The following is a 17,965-nucleotide window of genomic DNA, read 5'->3' on the forward strand; positions in this document are numbered from 1 at the left end:
AGAGAGAGAAGAAAACAAAAGCAAATAGTTTCTGGAGAATGAAATGCTCACTTTTTTCACCTATGGATAGCCACCTGCATTGTAGGGAGCTAGAATTGACCCTTTAATGAAGTTTAAGCACAGAACTGATAGGAATGAATAGGGTCTTTTTTGCAGAGATTCCTGAGGATACCTGAGGCTCTATTTTAGAAAAAAACAACAGAAAAATAGAACTGATTTTTTAATTGGAGGCAAGGGCAAGTGGTGTACTATAGGCAGTAAACTATCCCTCTAGGCTGAGAGCTAGAGCTGAGCGTCAGGTGGGTCACCAGTTGCCCATGCTCCCCTGCACAGCTGCCTCCCCAGCAGGATGTGGGGCAGCCACAGGAAGGGTAAGCTGAGAAGTGCTGCCGTGGACATTCACTTGGGCAGGACATCAGAGGACTCAGATACCAGCTTCCCATTACAGGTCTCAGTCTTCTTCACAACTATGGCCCTGCAGGAGCTGGTGCGGCTGAAAGAACCAGAGCCCCCGCCAGAGCCAAAGCTGGACTGAAAGGAGTCCAGGCCATAGCTGAGGCCAGAGCTTGTGAGGCCGAGCCCAGTCCACCTGGGTAGCCGCTGCTGGTACTCCTATGGATACACCTGCTCTGTGTCCCAGACGCCAGCGGGCTCTCCTTGCCCTCCAGCAGCTTCCTGTAGGTGGCGCTCTAGATGCCCAAGGCCAGCTTGATATTCATTAGCTCCAGGTTCCGGTGAAGCTACAACGCCCCGTCCTGTTTGATCCGCTGCAGAGCGGCCTCCAGCTCTGCAGGCTCAGCGTTGAGTCCTTAAGTGCAAACTCCCCACGCTGCTCCGCATTCTCTGGCCTTTGAGGACTTCAGTCTCATCCTGGAATTGGCTGATGTTTCGGTTCATCTGAAAGATCCTCTTCCTGCGATACAGCTCATTCTCAGCCTTCCCAGCCAGGGCCTGCAGTTCCTCATACTCAATCTGGTGGTGCATGCTGTCAGACTTGGCCCAGCTGCGGCTGGCGATCTCCTGGTACTGGGTGGAGACCTCGAGATGATGCCGTCCATGTCCAGGACTCGGCTATTGTCCATGGACAGGCCCACAGATGTGACCGAGATCTGGGACTGCAGCTCACGGATCTTCTGTTCTCCTGGGGCAGCCCTTCTAGGAGAGACTACTTGCTCTGCGTTGTTCATGTAAGCTTTATCTACATCCTTCTTGATGAGGAAAATTCATTCTCCATCTCTGTAGGCTTGTTGATCTCATCCTGGTACTTTTGAAGCCCTCCACCAGTCCCTGCATGTTGCCAAGCTCCACGTCCAGCTTCAGCTTCTGGTCCCATGTGTCCAGCTGCCACAGAAAGTGGTTGATGCAGCTCTCCATGTTGTCCACGTTGCTCCCAGCTGTCTTCTGCTGCTGCAGGCTCCACATGGTCTCCAGCATCTTGATCTGCTGCTCCAGGAACCACACTTTGTCAATGAAGGAGGCAAAGTTGTTCAGGGTCTTGATCTGCTTCTTCTCCTGGGTGTTCACAGCATGGATGTTGGGATCCACCACCAGCTTTAGGGAACTTAGCAGACTCCGGGTCACAGTGATAACTGTGATGCCTACCATACCACCAGCCCCAGCATAGACCTCACCCAGACCCATACTGGTGCCCAGGCCACCCAGAAAGCTGCTGCCCACCTGAAAGAAGCTTGAGGAACTGATGCAAGCACTGGGTATGCTCCTGTACCAACAGCTGCTGAAGGCGGACTTCTAGGTCACCCTGATGGACATGGTGGAGGCTGGAATGAAGGCAGGTAGGCTCAACTAGATGGTGATTTGACAAGCTGAGAAGCTGTTGCTAGGTGGGAGCTACTAGGGTAATATTTACTTTAAACCATGAAATCACACAGACTTGGGTCCAGAACTGACTACAAATAGTTTAATACCAGTGAGAAGGCATCGTAGTAGTTGAAGACATTATATCCAAACCTGGGTTTGAATGATTATTGAAGCTAAAAGTTTTCAGACTAGTGAGAAATTTAGAAGGCAAAATTGATAGATGGCAATGTCAGGTTGCAAGTAGAAGGTGAGGGAGAAGGTGGTATCAAGAATAATCCCTAGGTTTCTGATTTTCAGAACGGGACAGTGGTATCACTAGGGTAAGAACATGATGTATTTTGGTGTTTGCTTGGTAGGAAGACAAAGTCATGAAGAAAAGGAGTGACCAAATAAACAGTGTATATAAAAGTGACTTAAAACTTCAAAGTTACACTAATTAAACAGAGAGGTGGAGGGTGATGATTTTTCTCCTCTAATGGAAAGGACAGCTAAGGATTTCAGAACAGAAACTGCTTGGCTTCTCCCAGGACATTTAAGTACCTCTACTTTAAGTATTTTTCCTTTCATAACAAAATAAATAATACCTGTCCTCCCTGGGCATCCTCTTCCATCTGGAATCCTATAAATTCCAAGGATATAACCATCTTTTGTTGTAACATCATACTCTTCATAAGGATAACCCCAGTAAGAAATAATCTGGCTCTAAAAAGAGGAAAGGAAATATATACCTTCATTTTATAATTTCTTAATTTTTACACATGCATTACAATATAGTACTTTGTTTGTTTGTTTGAGACGGGTCTCACTCTGTTCCCCAGGCTGGAGTGCAGTGGTGTGATCTTGGCTTACTGCAGCCTTCGCCTCCTGGGCTCAAGTGATACTCCCACCTCAGTCTTCCAAGTACCTGGAAGTACAGGCACCTGCCCCAATGCCCAGCTAAATTTTTTGTATGTTTTTGTAGAGATGGGGTTTCACCATGTTGCCCAGGCTGGTCTTGAACTCCTAAGTTCAAGGCATTCATTCCCCTGCCTTGGCCTCCCAAAGTGCTAGGATTATAGGTGTGAGCCTCCATGCCTGGCCACAATGTAGTACTTTAAATTGCACCTACTGCTTATCACTCTATGTGCTCTGACGGCATGTAATATTCCTATGAGTATAATTTAAAAGGGATTTCTAGGAGTTACATAAAGAGGCATAGGTAAGTCTGGGTGGGGTGACCTTACATTCTTGTTTGCTCAGGACACTTTCTGGTTTTGCCTGTTGGCCTGGTATTATTAAAGCACCCTAGTTTGTTTTGATGAAAAATTATATGGTCATCTAATGAGGGAAACCACAGGGAATTGTGGAGTACCCTGTGGCTAGTAACAAGTGAACTATTACCAAACAGACTTAAAAGAAGAGGGGAGGAAGCAGTTACCGGAAGCCAAAAGGAGAAAGTCAAGCTGAGATAATCAAATTAAGGAAGACAGCTTGTCTAAGTTGACTTCACAGGGAGGAAGCCAGGGCAATAAAAAATCAAACCTTACTGGCCTATTTCTTTCCATCTTCTGCTCACAATGTGCATTGGCTGAATTGAACTGAAAACCAAAAGACAAGGTTGCTTGTTGACCTGTCCTTACAGTTCAGCCTCTTGGCAGAGAGAAAGGTGTTAAAGAACAAAGAGTGAGCCTAGAGGGGTCAGAGAAGATACCCCACCCACAGATACACAAAGAAGAGGAGAAGTAGTGATTATTAGTTATCTTCTGCTTAGAGGTTTACATTCCTTGTCTCATTAACTTTATAAGAGGCCTTTGAGATAGAATTGTACCATTTACAGTTGAGAAAACTGACATTCAGGTAGATTAACAATTTGTCCAAGATTATATACTAGGAAGAGATAAAAATAAGATTAATGCTAAAGTAAGTTTAACTCCAAAGCTTATGCCTTTATCAAAGGATTATGCATTTTCCCAAGTCAGAAACAGAGATGCATGTATAAATTATGGGCTACATAGCACAGCGGGGAAGAGCCCAGGCTCTGGAGACAGACTGTGACATTGTGAGGATTATATGTAATATGTGTAGAACAATGCCTAACATAAGTGCTTTATAGAAGATTGTTCTTATTATCATTACAGAAGGATTAAAAGCCAAAAATCACTTATACTAGAGAGAGAAGAATTATGTGAGTTCAACAGTGTGGTAGGAGATCAACAGTACTTGCTGGACACTTTGGAGAGAGAAACAAGAAGAGATACTAATGAAAAAAAACTTTGGCAGTTTCATTATTTTTATGGTTCTAATACAACTTGGGTATGGTACAGGAAAGCAATTGTGCACTGTTTATATAGGAAAATGGAGTATATTATCAGAATGAATTCTGTAGTAGATATTTGTCATTTGGCCTTTTTTTCTTTGCCTAACACTATTCCATTCCACTTCTGATATGAATTCCTGAATGTTAAAACACTTTGGTAATAAACAAAAGAAACTAACACTGGCTTATTAAACCAAAAAAGTGCATTGGGATAGTTCACAAAATCAAAGAAACTTCTCTATGAAAAACCTCAAGGAAAACTCAAAGATACTCTATAGAGATCATCCGTATTAAGTCATGAACCTTCTCTTTAGGAAGCCACCACTGGATGGTAGTTAAAACTAGGAGATGGAATATTACTGCCCCAACTTGGGTCAGATCTTTTAATTCTTAGATTAGTTAGCCATATAAAGAAACAGGAGAGGAAACACAGATTTAGTCACTGGAGGAATTGTTGAAAACTGAGAAGGCACCTCAGTTGTATTTCAAATGCTGAAATATGAATAATTCCTCATTTTAGCATTTTTTCTTAATAAATGACTTACAATATTCATATTAGCTTCAGGGTTTGCATTGTTTCCTTTCTTATCACAACCATACATAGATCCAAGAGGAAGCATCCAGCATGCTGCTACTAAAAGCTGCCACATTTGGGATCTGCCTGGGAAAGGAAATTTAATACATTTGTCATCAAAGATAAATTCAATGAAGTGAAATTTGGTGTAATCTTTTTATAACACCGCTGTGAGAGAGAGCAGAAACATACTTCTAGGCTGTGCTTTAACCAGTAGAATACTGAATTATACAACATTCATTCTGTGAAAAATCTAAAATGACTTTTTAGTAAGAAAAGAAAAGATGGAAGGAAAGAAGAAAGGAGGGAATGAATGGAAAGGAACAGAGAAAACAATCAATCAAGTTTCCAGTAGATAACTGGACAAAAGGGGGAATAGATAATTTGTAGAAAAGAAATATAATGGCCAATAAATTAATCAAAGCACATTTAGTATCTCTAGTTATTAGATAGATTGGTACTTTTTTCTGATGGTGGAGTTAGTCATTGGCAAAACCTTTATGAAAAAAATTTGTTAACATGTCTTATAAATTTAAAAGTATTCATAACCTTCACTCAGTAATTTTGTTTTCAGGAATCTATCTAAAAGAAAAATGATGTATATATAAACACTCGGTATAAAATTGTTTCTTATTGTATATATTAAGCCAGTAAAATTTCCCGAAGTAAGAGACTGGTGACCTAAATTATGGGTGAGAAAAATGGAATTATTCAGTCATTAATATTATGCTTATGTGTGATATGTGAAAATTCCTGCTACATAATACATACGGAAAAACAGAATTCAAATTGTGCATATATTTTGAGTTCAATGATGACACGAACCATAATAGAAAAAAAAGCCTAAACATCAAATTTTAATTATAGTTAGATGATTATTTTCTCGTTTTTAAAGTGTTTTTCACACTTTCTAAATTTTCTATATCCAGTATTACTTTATCATAAGACAGACATTATTATTTAAACTTTTTTAAAAATTGTGAACATTGTAGAGAGAAAAAGATTATGAGTATTTCTTATTTGTCTTTGAAACTACTTAAATTTAAAGCAAAAACAACTTTGCAAAAACAACCAAGGGGAACATTATTCAGGAGGGCTTCCTTTTACAGTTACTTATAAAATACAGATCTTCAAATTATTTTAGAAAATACACCCTCCCTGCTAATCTGTTTTGTTACTGTATAGTAATATAATATATTGACATCTAAATTAATACAGATTAATATAGCTTAATTCTGGTGCAACTCTATGGCAGCAATAATAATATCACCTTCAGAAGCAATAATTATTGCCATTACAACTATGTATTGAGCACCTATTCTGTACCAAATAATGTGCCAGACATACATTGTTTCATTTTATTCTCAAAATAATTCTAAACGATAGGAAATATTGGACTGGGCATGGTGGCTCATGGCTGTAATCCCAGCACTTTGGAAGGCTGAGGCAGGCTGATCACTTCAGTCCAGGAGTATGAGACCAGCCTGGGCAATATGGAAAACCCTGTTTCTAAAAAAAATACAAAAAATTAGCCAGGTATGGTGACATGCACCTGTAGTCCCAGCTACTCATGGGGCTGAGGTAAGAGGATCACCTGGGCCCAGGAGGTTGAGGCTCCAGTGAGCTGTGATAGCACCACCACTGCATGCCAGCCTGGGCGACAGAGTGAAACCCTGTCAGAAAGAAAGGAAGAGAGAAAGAGAAAAAGAGAAAGAAAAGAAAAGAAAGAAGAAAAGAGAGAGATTGAGAAAGAAAGAAAGAAGGAAAGAAAGAAAGAAGAAAGAAAGAAAGAAAGAAAGAAAGAAAGAAAGAAAGAAAGAAAGAAAGAAAGAAAGAAAGAAAAAGAAAAAGAAAGAGAAGAAGGAAAAGGATGGGAAATATTGTCCCCATTTTATTTAAAATAAAACTGGGTCTTACAGAAGTCAAGTAATTTGCCCAACATCAAACAGATGGTCATGGAGGCAGAATCTGAACTCAGGGTGCCTGACTCTCGGAAATGCACACGAAGACTATGCTCTTAACCACTCAGTCCATTCAGGCTGGTTTTATGGGGGCCCTCCGGCTTCTGTCTGTCTAATTAGTGTTTTTCTAAGTATGGCCCATAGACCACAGGCATCATAATCACCATGAAAAACACTAAAGACTCTTAGACCTCACACTGAAAACTCTTAGACCTCACCACTGCCCAGCTGAAGAAGAATCTATTGTGGGGTGCGTGGCCCAGGAATCTGCATTTTAAACCATCATTACGAGTGGTTCATACACATTCTAAAGTTTAAAAAACAGCCAGACTGGTTGGATTCTTTCAAAAGAGAAACTTTCTCATTTTCATTTCTGTTTCTCTGAGACCTAGCATGGAGGTTTTTATAAATGCCAGTAAAATGGATGGATGAAGGAGTAAATGAATACGTTATTTAATTTTTTTTTTTTTTTCCCCTGAGACTGAGTTTCACTCTTGTTGCCCAGACTGGAGTATAATGGCGCGACCTTGACTCACTGCAACATCCGCCTCCTGGGTTCAAGGGATTCTCCTGCCCCAGTCTCCGGAATAGCTGGGGTTACAGGCGCGAGCCGCCACACCTAATTTTTTGTATTTTTGGTAGAGACGGGGTTTCACCATTTTAGTCAGGCTGGTCTCGCACTCCTTATTCCTGGTGATCCACCCGCCTCGGCTTCCCAAAGCGCTGGGATTACAGGAGTGAGCCACCGCGCCTGGCCATGTTATTTAATCTTAATGACTACGCCAAATTGACTCACTATTTTATATTACATATTGCTTCACCGGTTTGATTTTATTCCACTTCATCATTCCTCACTGAGAGTAAGCTGTGAATGTTGATCAGGTCCTTACCTCGGGATTGTATTTTATGGCAAAGTAGTAGCGAAATGTGTAAAATTTGGTCTTCTCTCTCAAGGCTTTGACAGTTTACGTGCTCTCATTTCTGCTGAGTGGTTGGCATTTTGAGACCTCAGAATCACAATCACCGCTAAATAAACCTGGGGCCCTTGTGCTGGAGCAGATCCAGCTCTCTTCTGAAATGGTTAAACCTGTGGGTGTCCTAATGTTGCAGGGGAAGAGGGCTGTGAGCTAGCACAATGTGCTCCTTATAGAAAGAGCTGGGATCCAACCCCCAGGGATGGCACAAGGATATACTAGCCATGACAGATTGCCTTTTGTAACCATGACATACAGCTCATCCGCTGCCTTTGTTTCACTCCCCTGCGTTATATGGATCTGGATATAGAAGGATGACACACCCCAGCAAGAGGAGTCTCTACGTGTTCCATTTAGGAAGGAGTGTCAAGTCCAATCTAAACAGCCTGTCTTCCAGCACCTCTTATGAGGGGTGTTCTTACCTGCTTTGCCTATCCAAGCCTTATAGTAGTAACTATAATTGTTGGGTAAGGGTGCTTGATTCAGGAACCTCTCCTAATAATACTCTGAGTTTTTTAATTTATTTGACCTGTTTCTGTGACAGCTCCCTGATGAATATTGCCTTCTCATGTGTCCCACATCGGCATTCTGCTGGTTCATATATCCTTACATTCTATATAATATCATATATCCTTATATCCTGGTTCACATATCCTTATATGCATTAGCATACTAGACTAAGAAATATAAAGATATTAGACTAAGAAATATAAGGATATTAGACTAAGGATATGCTAATGCATATAAGGATTTTAGACTAAGAAAAAAGCAGACATGGTAAATTCCAGGGGCTTCTCAGTTTGTAAAGATGAGACCCTTGGTTGCAAGTACTCAGATTAAATCACAATAGATTATATTTATTGTATATTTTATTATAAATATAATCTATAATAGATTATATTGATTTATCACTCTAAATCCACTTTTCACATTGCTGTCTTACAAAACATGACTCCCATAAAATGCTATCTGTATAAAGAGGCCATGGGTAAATATATGTTAAACTATATATGTGTGTGTACATATTATATATATGACTTCCTTGGAGACTCATAGACTCTGTGTGTGTGTGTGTGCGCGCGCATAAAACTTGCTTGGATATTCAGACTACACACACACATACATGCACATGTATGTGGATAGACTTATATAAATGCTATAAACAATAAACATCACTTATTTGGAGAGCCTTAGTTTATAATTAAGGTTCGCTATAGTTCTGCAATCAAGACTCTATTTAACTTTATTTAACCTACTTTTCTGCAGTCTTTTTTTAAACTTTTATTTTGGATTCAGGGATAGACGTGCAGGTTTGTTGTATACATAAACTTGTGTCATGGAGGTTTTTGCACAGATTATTTCATCACCCAGGTCCAAAGCCTAGTACCAAATAGTTATTTTTTCTGATCCTCTTCCTCCTCCCACCCTCCACCCTCAAGTAGGCCCCAAGGTCTGTTGTTCCTCTCTTTGTGTCCATGAGTTATTAAATGCTGATTTAATATTTCTTTCTTTATTTACTATACCAAAAAAATCTATATAATGAAGGAAAGGCTAAAATAAGTGAGCAAAAATGGGAAATTTCTCTTTCAAAAGTTTCTTCAGGCAGATGCTCTACATGACTGTGGAGACAGCTGCTAGTTTTACTCAAATTTGGTTGGAAAAAGGTACATTACTTGCAAGACCCCCTTCCCATGCTCAAAAATCTCGCTTCTCCAATAGTTGCTTTTTGTCCGCTCCCCACCCCCAACCCCTCTGGCTACTGCAGTCAGTAGGAAATATGAGACTTTCAAGAGAATGTTGCCTTGACGCATGTTTGATTTTATATTGGGTTCATATATTGTACATCAAATGCATGTTGATTATATGTAGGCAGTTCTCATAAGTAATGCATTTTGCACTGACAAATACCTTGATGGTGAAATCAAGTATAGCAATTTCTCAACAAAAGAATATCAGAAGTAATAGAGACCTTAATTCCATTTTTCTTATTGCCCTGTAATAGGAACTATCAGGCTCATCAAGCAAACACTTAACAACAACTTATGGCAATGGTTGGAGAGCATTCTTAACCAGTCCCCACCCTAATTCTTCACTCTATTCGTAAATGGAGGTGAGAATTGGCCAGAGTGTTCAGGCACAAAGACCCCACAGAAAACTCTAAGCTCTAAGTTTGGAAAACTCTTAAGTTTAGAAAATGCAAAGAGGTCAGTTTCTACAGATGAATTTCAGTTTGATCAATGGTAAAATAAAGCTAATGATGAATCCCTGAAAGCTTTGTGGAGAATTCTGAGTTAAAATTCTAACTCTCTCCTTCAGAAGATATGGCAGCCATGAGAATGCAGCTATCAGAGCTTCAACTGTGGGGAGCAAAACTGGCTATGAGCCACAGCTCCTGTGTCTCAACTCCATCACTAGCTTCCCAATGAAGCCACACATTGTAGACATTTCCTAACCCTTGGCTATCACTGTTTTATTATTAGTTGTGTGATTGCTAGGCAATTAAACTTCTCCGAAACTTAATTTTCTTATCTGTATAGTGAGGATAACAACACCTACAAGTAGGGTTGGCTTAAGATGATAAAGATGTGATAAATAAGATGATAAATAATGTCTATAAAACATCTAACAATGCTTGACTCTTAGTAAATGGTAGCTATTGTTATAACATGTCTTCTATTTCTGTGATTATTTCAGTAGTATGTGTTGGTTCTCCAACTAGTTCATAAGCTTCTTATGGGCAAGAACCACATATTATACTTTATGTTATAAATACAAATGCTTCATATTTATAACTTTTTAAATCTTTTGTGTCTCTAGTTTTGCTCATACTGAATATGGCACAATTATTTCAATTGACTTACGAAAAATAACAACATATTTTGTACCAACACTTCTCAAGTAGAATAAGAGCAGTCAAGAATTTCTGTTTACTTGTTAATTCTACTAATAATTTTCATTCTTGACTGTATAGAGTACTTTGCCTATTTAATCTATAATTTATATACCATGGACTGAGCATCTATATGCTTAATCATTATAATCATTATTTTTCCACCACTAGCAAATGTAAATGTCAGTTTGGAATTTGAGCAATATCTGTTTTACTCAATTTCTTTTCACTGAGCCTTACTCCCCTTATGAAAATATTTTCAAAGTATTAATAGAGGTTAGAAAGTTTGGGAACAGTGTAACTCACTGGAAGATTACAAGAGAGGAACAATTTTGTCTTAACAAATTTGAGTGACAAAGTAAAAAATAGGATAGGGCCCAGAAAAGTGAAAATAGAAAATATCTTGTATATGCAGGTTACCTGATAAACAAATAAAAGACACAAAACAAAGCTGATGTCAACATGCACAATAAAATGTAAGCAAAATGTGTGACATCCTCACAGCCCAAGGAAGATGCGACAAATGGGATTAAAATTTACATATATATATAATTTTCTAAAGTGTATGTATATATAAAATTTTCATCCTGTATTATATTTGGCTTGCCTCTCTATATACACATATATATACATCTATATATATATAATTTTCTAAATAATATGTATGTATATGTATAGAAGGAAACCAAGAATAATATTAGTGAAAGACATGAAACCATATCTTGCCTGTCATCAGTTATGGCATACATTTTTTATTTCATCTTTTCTTGATTAATGAGCTTAGAAAGATATGGAAAAGAAATGTGGGAATGGAGAATGTATGGGAGGAAGAAAATGATTATATAATAGATCATTATTTGGACAAAAGAATAAAAGGTCCATATTTACAATGAATCAATATTATGATCTTAAGCAGGCTAAACAAAAAACTGAAAGAGCCAAGTTCAGTTCTTTGAAACTGAAGGATCTTTTTCTTCAGGAGAGGGATTTTTCTGTACAAGATCCCTCTCCTGAAGATACAAATTAAAAACATGTTTTCAATTACAAGAGGATTTTAAAATAAACTATGATGTATTAATTTAATCTTGTAGATAAATCCATTAAATTATTTTTAAAGACTATATAATAACATGGAAACATACTCATAACATGATTTTAAATTAAGGAAAAAGTTGTTGGGCAAAAGAATTATATATACCAATAGTCTATAAAGTATACAATAATTTTCAAGAAATACATAGGCACATATGTAGTTTTAAAAGAATGAAATTCTAGACCTTTGACTCTCATCTATACTCTTTTGTAATACTAATTTGGCCTGAGAATTTCTGGTTTGAAGCAGGTTCTCCTTTTCTAACTTTGCAAAGGAAAAGCCCAACCCTCTCCTTTCCTGAATCTTACAATGTGAAGTGTTCCAGACTGAGACTCCCTAACAAGGGAATAATTCACAATATTGACATTAGTATTGGGAAAGGAACTGACTTTAATAAAATAGCAATCCCTTTCCAAGGGCATTTAACCTCTGCAAGTCAGTTTCCAATACTTTGCTTTGAAAACAAAAAAGTAGAAAAAGGATGCACTTGAGTGGTTAGTAGATAGATCATAAAAAATAATTTTTGTGTCTTGGCTGGAAACCATAATTCTCAGCAGACTAACACAGGAACCAAAAGCCAAACACTGCATGTTCTCAGTCATAGGTGAGAGTTGAACAATGAGAACACAGGGAGGGGAACATCACACACGGGGGCCTGTCGGGGGCTGGGGGATAAGGAGAGGGATAGCATTAGGAGAAATATCTAATGTAGATGACGGGTTGATGGATGCAGCAAACCACCATGGCTCATGTATACCTATGTAACAAACCTGCACGTTCTGCACATGTGTCCCAGAACTTAAAGTACAATAAAAATAATAATAATTTGTGTTGATGCATCACTATGTGATTTGTGACACAGAGCTTCATAAAGAGCTCAAAAAATTGTGGCATTATGTAAACATGGTTTCTCAGCACTACTCACATCTATTCAAAAAATGAAAAAGAATTAATGATGAATTTTGTTTCATTCTGTCAATAAATAATAATCACCAATGGATGCAGAAGTTAAAAGGAAAAGATATATTTGTGTCATTAAGAAAAGCATTGCCGGCCGGGCGCGGTGGCTCAAGCCTGTAATCCCAGCACTTTGGGAGGCCGAGACGGGCGGATCACGAGGTCAGGAGATCGAGACCATCCTGGCTAACACAGTGAAACCCCGTCTCTACTAAAAAATACAAAAAACTAGCCGGGCGAGGTGGCGGGCGCCTGTAGTCCCAGCTACTCGGGAGGCTGAGGCAGGAGAATGGCGTAAACCCGGGAGGCGGAGCTTAAAAGCATTACTCCTAATGCTTAATCACTTTTCATTAAACTTTTAATGTGTTATGATCCTTTGGACAATTATATACAAATACAAATTAAAACAACACATCATTAAAAACTTTTTAAAAACCGCAACCTTATGGTCACAGGAAATGAAAACAATTTAAGTTTTAATGTATATGGGCCTTTTAGTTGCAGAGAATAATCTACTGATCAATAAAAGAAATAATAACACAAATATGTTATATTAAAATATATTTGTAAGAGTATGTAAAGCATCTGTAAAAATGACTGGAATGAGAATATGAATAGAAGGAGAAAAACAAAGGATGTAAAATTTCAAATTCATTAAATAAGGGATTTTTTAAACAGATGATATTAGGCATCAAATCATTATTCTATTGGATGTGTTTTGAAAATTGTGTAACAATTTAATTTTAAACTATTAATATTTACAATGTGCCATAAAGTGCATCCTTAGCAACAATTTAAAAATATGACACAAATTTTATATGCCAACCTAAAAATTTGCAGTCACTTACAGAGTTTTGCAAACTTTGGGGCTATAGAAGCAAAAATAATATTTAAGAAACTGTTATATATTTTTAAATTTTTATTGCTTTTAAACTTCTAAAACAAATTTTTAAAAATGGTCTTCAAAAGACTAGAAAAATTACCCCAAAATGAAAATGCTTATATTTGGTCACTGGGAATAAACATTTTCCCTCTTCCACTAATTTGCTTATAGGTTATATATTTTCCTTGATGAATTTATTAGCTTGAATTATCCTTATAATAATAACAAAAGTTATGACATTTATAAATAATTAGGTATAAATTTAAACTCAATGACCTCTGAGTAAATGTCCTAGATGTATTCTTAGGGGCAAAGTTCAGAAGTTTTAGTACTTCCATCTTGTAATAATCATTTCAGCAGTATCCCATAGTTTTTGTTTATTAAAAGATTCTTGGCAGCCATACAAATGACCCGGTTTGCCAGAAGACTGTTGTTTATCAATTAGAATGTTTTGTCATCTGCCACATTTTTCTGTTTTATCTAACATTTTAAATCTAAAAACCCAATGGGCGTTGACAATGATTTAGGATTTGTCTTGCTCCTACCTCAGCGTCCTTCAGAAAGCTCTAATACTTTTAACCTCTTACCAAAACACAGTAACTCACAACTATTAGTGGTCAGGTTTGTCAGAAACTAGATTTAAATTGCTTCCCTGTTTTCCCCCACCCACAGGGTGAAAGACAATGAATCAGGAAGAGTAAGGAGACTATTAACAAGTGAATGAAAGGAAATCTTTACACAACAGGATATCCAGTCCTAAAAATTGTAGATTTGAGAATTAAACACCTAGCACATTTGAATCAGGAAAAAGGACTAGGCAACTTTGATGGAATTTTCAAATAGGTTAAGACGCCAGTAGCTCCGTGCTCTAAGCCTAGAGGCAAGCAGAAAAGAACAAGAGTCTTAGGACGAATGGGAAATAAAATGCCAAGGCAGAAAAAAATGAATAACAAACATATTTAAAGAGCATTTTATTTCACATATCTTCTATAATATGAAGGACAAAGCACTTGTCCTGCCTGGCAAAATAGGCTCTGAACGATTGTTGCTTCAAATTGAAGGTAACAATTAAACAAAATAAACCACAAAGGAAGAGCAGTGAAGGAAATAATTTTTCCCTCAATGTTCTTACAAAATAAAGGAGAGACAGGATAGGCCAGCGAAGGAATATGAAATCAAGTCATGTTAGAGTAAAATGGCACTTTAATTTCACATTGTTATTCCAAAATTCAGCTCCATACTCTCATATTTACAGTCTGAAGTGCTAAGCGTGCCAAGGTGCTATATATTTGAGTTGGTTTCTGTTTTCAGACATGAAGAAAGCCTGGTAAAACCTGCTTTCTTATTTCTAGAAAAAGAAAATAAAGGATAACTATTTTGTAAAAACAAAAAATAATAACAGTTTGGCTTTGACACATAGAATTAAAGACTAATGATTTAATCTCTCTATGTCTAGAGGGGATATTAGTCCATCCAATTGACTCCTCTTCATCTTTTTAGCTTCCAATCAGGTCTGCAATTAAGAGGGTGACAGGAGCATGTTACTCTTAAATATCGTCTTCATTAACGTGAACCACATTTTCACTCCTAACCCAGTAAAGCTGTTTATTACAAAGCAGCAGAAAAACAGAATGGTGTGTCCTCCACAAATGATTAATTTCATAAGCAGTAGTGTCAGTCTTGACAGTCACTTTGCTTCATATTCCCCTGCAGATGACCATGATCATAAAAAAGAATATTCATACTCAAGGCCATTGGAATGAGAACATTAAGAGCTTTCTAAAAAATGATAAATGGTTTTGAAAACATTGTCCAAACATTATTTCCCAACCCCCTAGAGGCAAGACTCAAAAGAGAGGTTCAGAAAAAGTATCTATTGTTAGATTTTTCCAGGTGTAGGCTTGTGATACCTCCTCTCACTGAGATTCAAATATGATGATGTCTGCTTTCTAAATGCCACAGCTTTCTGAAAGGGAAAACTTGTCATAACATGCCTAGAAGACTTTCCATCTGAAGTTGTCACATTACACTCTTGCTGTGTCTTGCTTAACCTGATAGAATCAAAATCCAATATTCATCATCAACATGTAAAGTTCTGTCCCTCTGAAGGGTTCCCGTGTCTCACTAATGTACTATGATCCAGGCTCTGCAAATAGATGAAAAGCCATTACCTGATCCAAGTCTTTGGAGGTCTGTCTTCAAGTCCTGGGAGCTTCAGGTGCATTCCAGATTCTTCCAGAGGCAACTGTCAGTGGAACATGCTGTGTTCTAAACAGCTCAGAAGATGTCGCAACTAGAAATTTCTCAACTGGAAGCAGATTAATCATGGTTTCAAATATGACAGATGCTACTAAGTTAACCTTGTCAGGTGAATTCTTAGCCAGTGATGAAAAAGAGTGTGATTGAGACTAAAATTCTCACTCCTGCCAAGCCAATCCTCGTGTTCCATGCCTCAAGGGTCAGATGAATTGGAAGATTCTCAGCAGAATCTGAGACTCTCTACTTAGAAAATAATAGACTGTCTACTTAGACTCTCTACTTAGAAAATATAGAAAATAATAGACTGTCTACTTAGACTCTCTACTTAGAAAATAATTTCCACCAAGGGTGGATGAAGTGACCCCAGTCATATGAGCATCTCTATAAAATGCCACATCCTCCTGCCTCATCCAGCTGCAACACTTCTAATGCCAGCACATTCCCAATTATTGCTTTGGCTTTTCTAAATTTATTTTACCTTGGTATGTAAATTGGGCATTAGAATTGGCAGGAAATAGTATATCCAATTCTTTCAAGATCTCTAGCTAGCTAAAGGCAAATAAACACAAACAAAACAGGCTTTTATTTTTTTTTTCTACTCTCAAACCAGTCTCTTTCTTGCCATGTAAGCAGTCTTGTGTCTGCACTCCATGAAAGTTTGAAATCAGATAATCTAGAATTTCAGAACTGCATACAGTTCTATTTTCAGTAGAGGGCCTTCATATTATGGAAAATTACAAGGGTAATTACAAGTCCAGTTTGGGTAAATTACAACAACCAAATTTCTAAAATGATCTCAAAACTAATATTTTACATGCTTCAAAGTCATGTAAAATATGACTTTGAAGAGTAAGAGTATTCCTGAATTAGTTCCTGAATGTTCATCATTGGTTCAGACATGTCTATGTACACTCAGAGCATAGGAAAGAATTGCAAACACACTTGTATAAGAACATGAATTTTAGTCAGGCAGGACTTAGTGGCATGAGGTTAGTTTAAATACCTCCAAGTTTCTTTGTATTGTTGTCAGTTGCTAATTAGATTCCATTAGAGTCAGTTTGATTGGAAATTGTAGTTGGAGTTGGCTTTGCTTCCGTTACTATAATAGTTTCAACCACTTAATTAAAATTATTTACAGATTTACTTGATTTATTAGAAAAGTTTGATATTCCTGTATTTTTAATGTATAATTCCACTTACAATGTAGTGCATTCTACTGGCATGCCATTTGTGTCTCTGAAATAAAACGTAACAACTGGAAAGATAGTTCATGTGTTGGCAATATACAGACTGCTGGAATCTAGTCTATGCTAGCAAATACAGACATTTCCATACTAGAAAACACAGATATTCTTGGGGAAAAAAAAAGAAAAAAAGATGGAATTTTCAACTATTACATAATTGATCTTGAACTATTTTGCCAAACGTTTTCTGCAATGCATTCCTACCCACAAGAAATCCAAATCATTATAGTTAGGGGCACTTTTACACTGAATGGATTATTCATCCATATAAGGGCCCTTTATTGCTTTGTTTACTCTTATTTTATTTAATTTATTTTGACCTTTGTCCCTGATCCCACTTTCATTCAATCTCCAGTTTATCCTAAAGAATGACAATATTATTGTAAAGTATATAGCATATATGAGATTTTCATATATTATTTTATTATAAACCTCATTGTTTCCTACTTTTCTTACTGTACACTATGCCTGTGAACTGGATTGGCTGCATAATTTGTGGGGCCCAGTGCAAAATTGTAAATATGGGACTTCTGATTAATAATAATTTAAAGATGGTGACAGCAAAGTGGCTAAGTGTGAGGGCCTTCTAACCACACCTTCTAACCCTCTGGAGTTGCATATTTCACACATCTATAAAGCAGGCTCGACTTGTGAGAATACAGCATGTTGCATTAAGCATATGTTGTTTGTTACTTCTTACTGTAAAACCTCCTCCTTTAAACTATCCTATTCCCCAATGACCGATAATTTTATTTGCTTAAATTCTACACCATTAAAAATGTCAGCATTTATATGCTCCATGATGGAATAGTGTGCATGCCATACATCTAGGAATGAAAATTTTTTGGTCATAGGTCATATAGTTGCTCAGTTTTACTATATATTTCCAGATCATTCCAGAAATAGGCTATGCACTTCCATCAACAGAGCTGAGTATTCATTTCCCACTCAGCTTGCTAGTCTATTTCTGTCAATCTGTTATTTCTCTTTTGTTTTTCCTTTTTTTTTTTTTTTTT

At 37.3% G+C, this 17,965-nt stretch overlaps 1 protein-coding gene across 1 annotated transcript in view; it reads right to left on the minus strand.

Annotated features, from left to right (window-relative positions):
- Positions 1-4,764, minus strand: part of LIPK (lipase, family member K) — a 29,319-nt gene extending 24,555 nt beyond the window's left edge. Inside the window, exons 1-2 of the mRNA XM_011947893.1 lie at positions 4,660-4,764; positions 2,403-2,520 (exon numbers count right to left, since the gene is read on the minus strand). Coding sequence (XP_011803283.1) covers positions 2,403-2,520; positions 4,660-4,764 — 223 coding nt within the window. The remainder of the gene's footprint in view (positions 1-2,402; positions 2,521-4,659) is intronic.
- Between the last annotated feature and the right edge of the window lie 13,201 nt (positions 4,765-17,965).

Source organism: Colobus angolensis, unplaced genomic scaffold (genome assembly GCF_000951035.1).
Source record: "Colobus angolensis palliatus isolate OR3802 unplaced genomic scaffold, Cang.pa_1.0 Scaffold270, whole genome shotgun sequence".
Taxonomy (NCBI): domain Eukaryota; kingdom Metazoa; phylum Chordata; class Mammalia; order Primates; family Cercopithecidae; genus Colobus; species Colobus angolensis.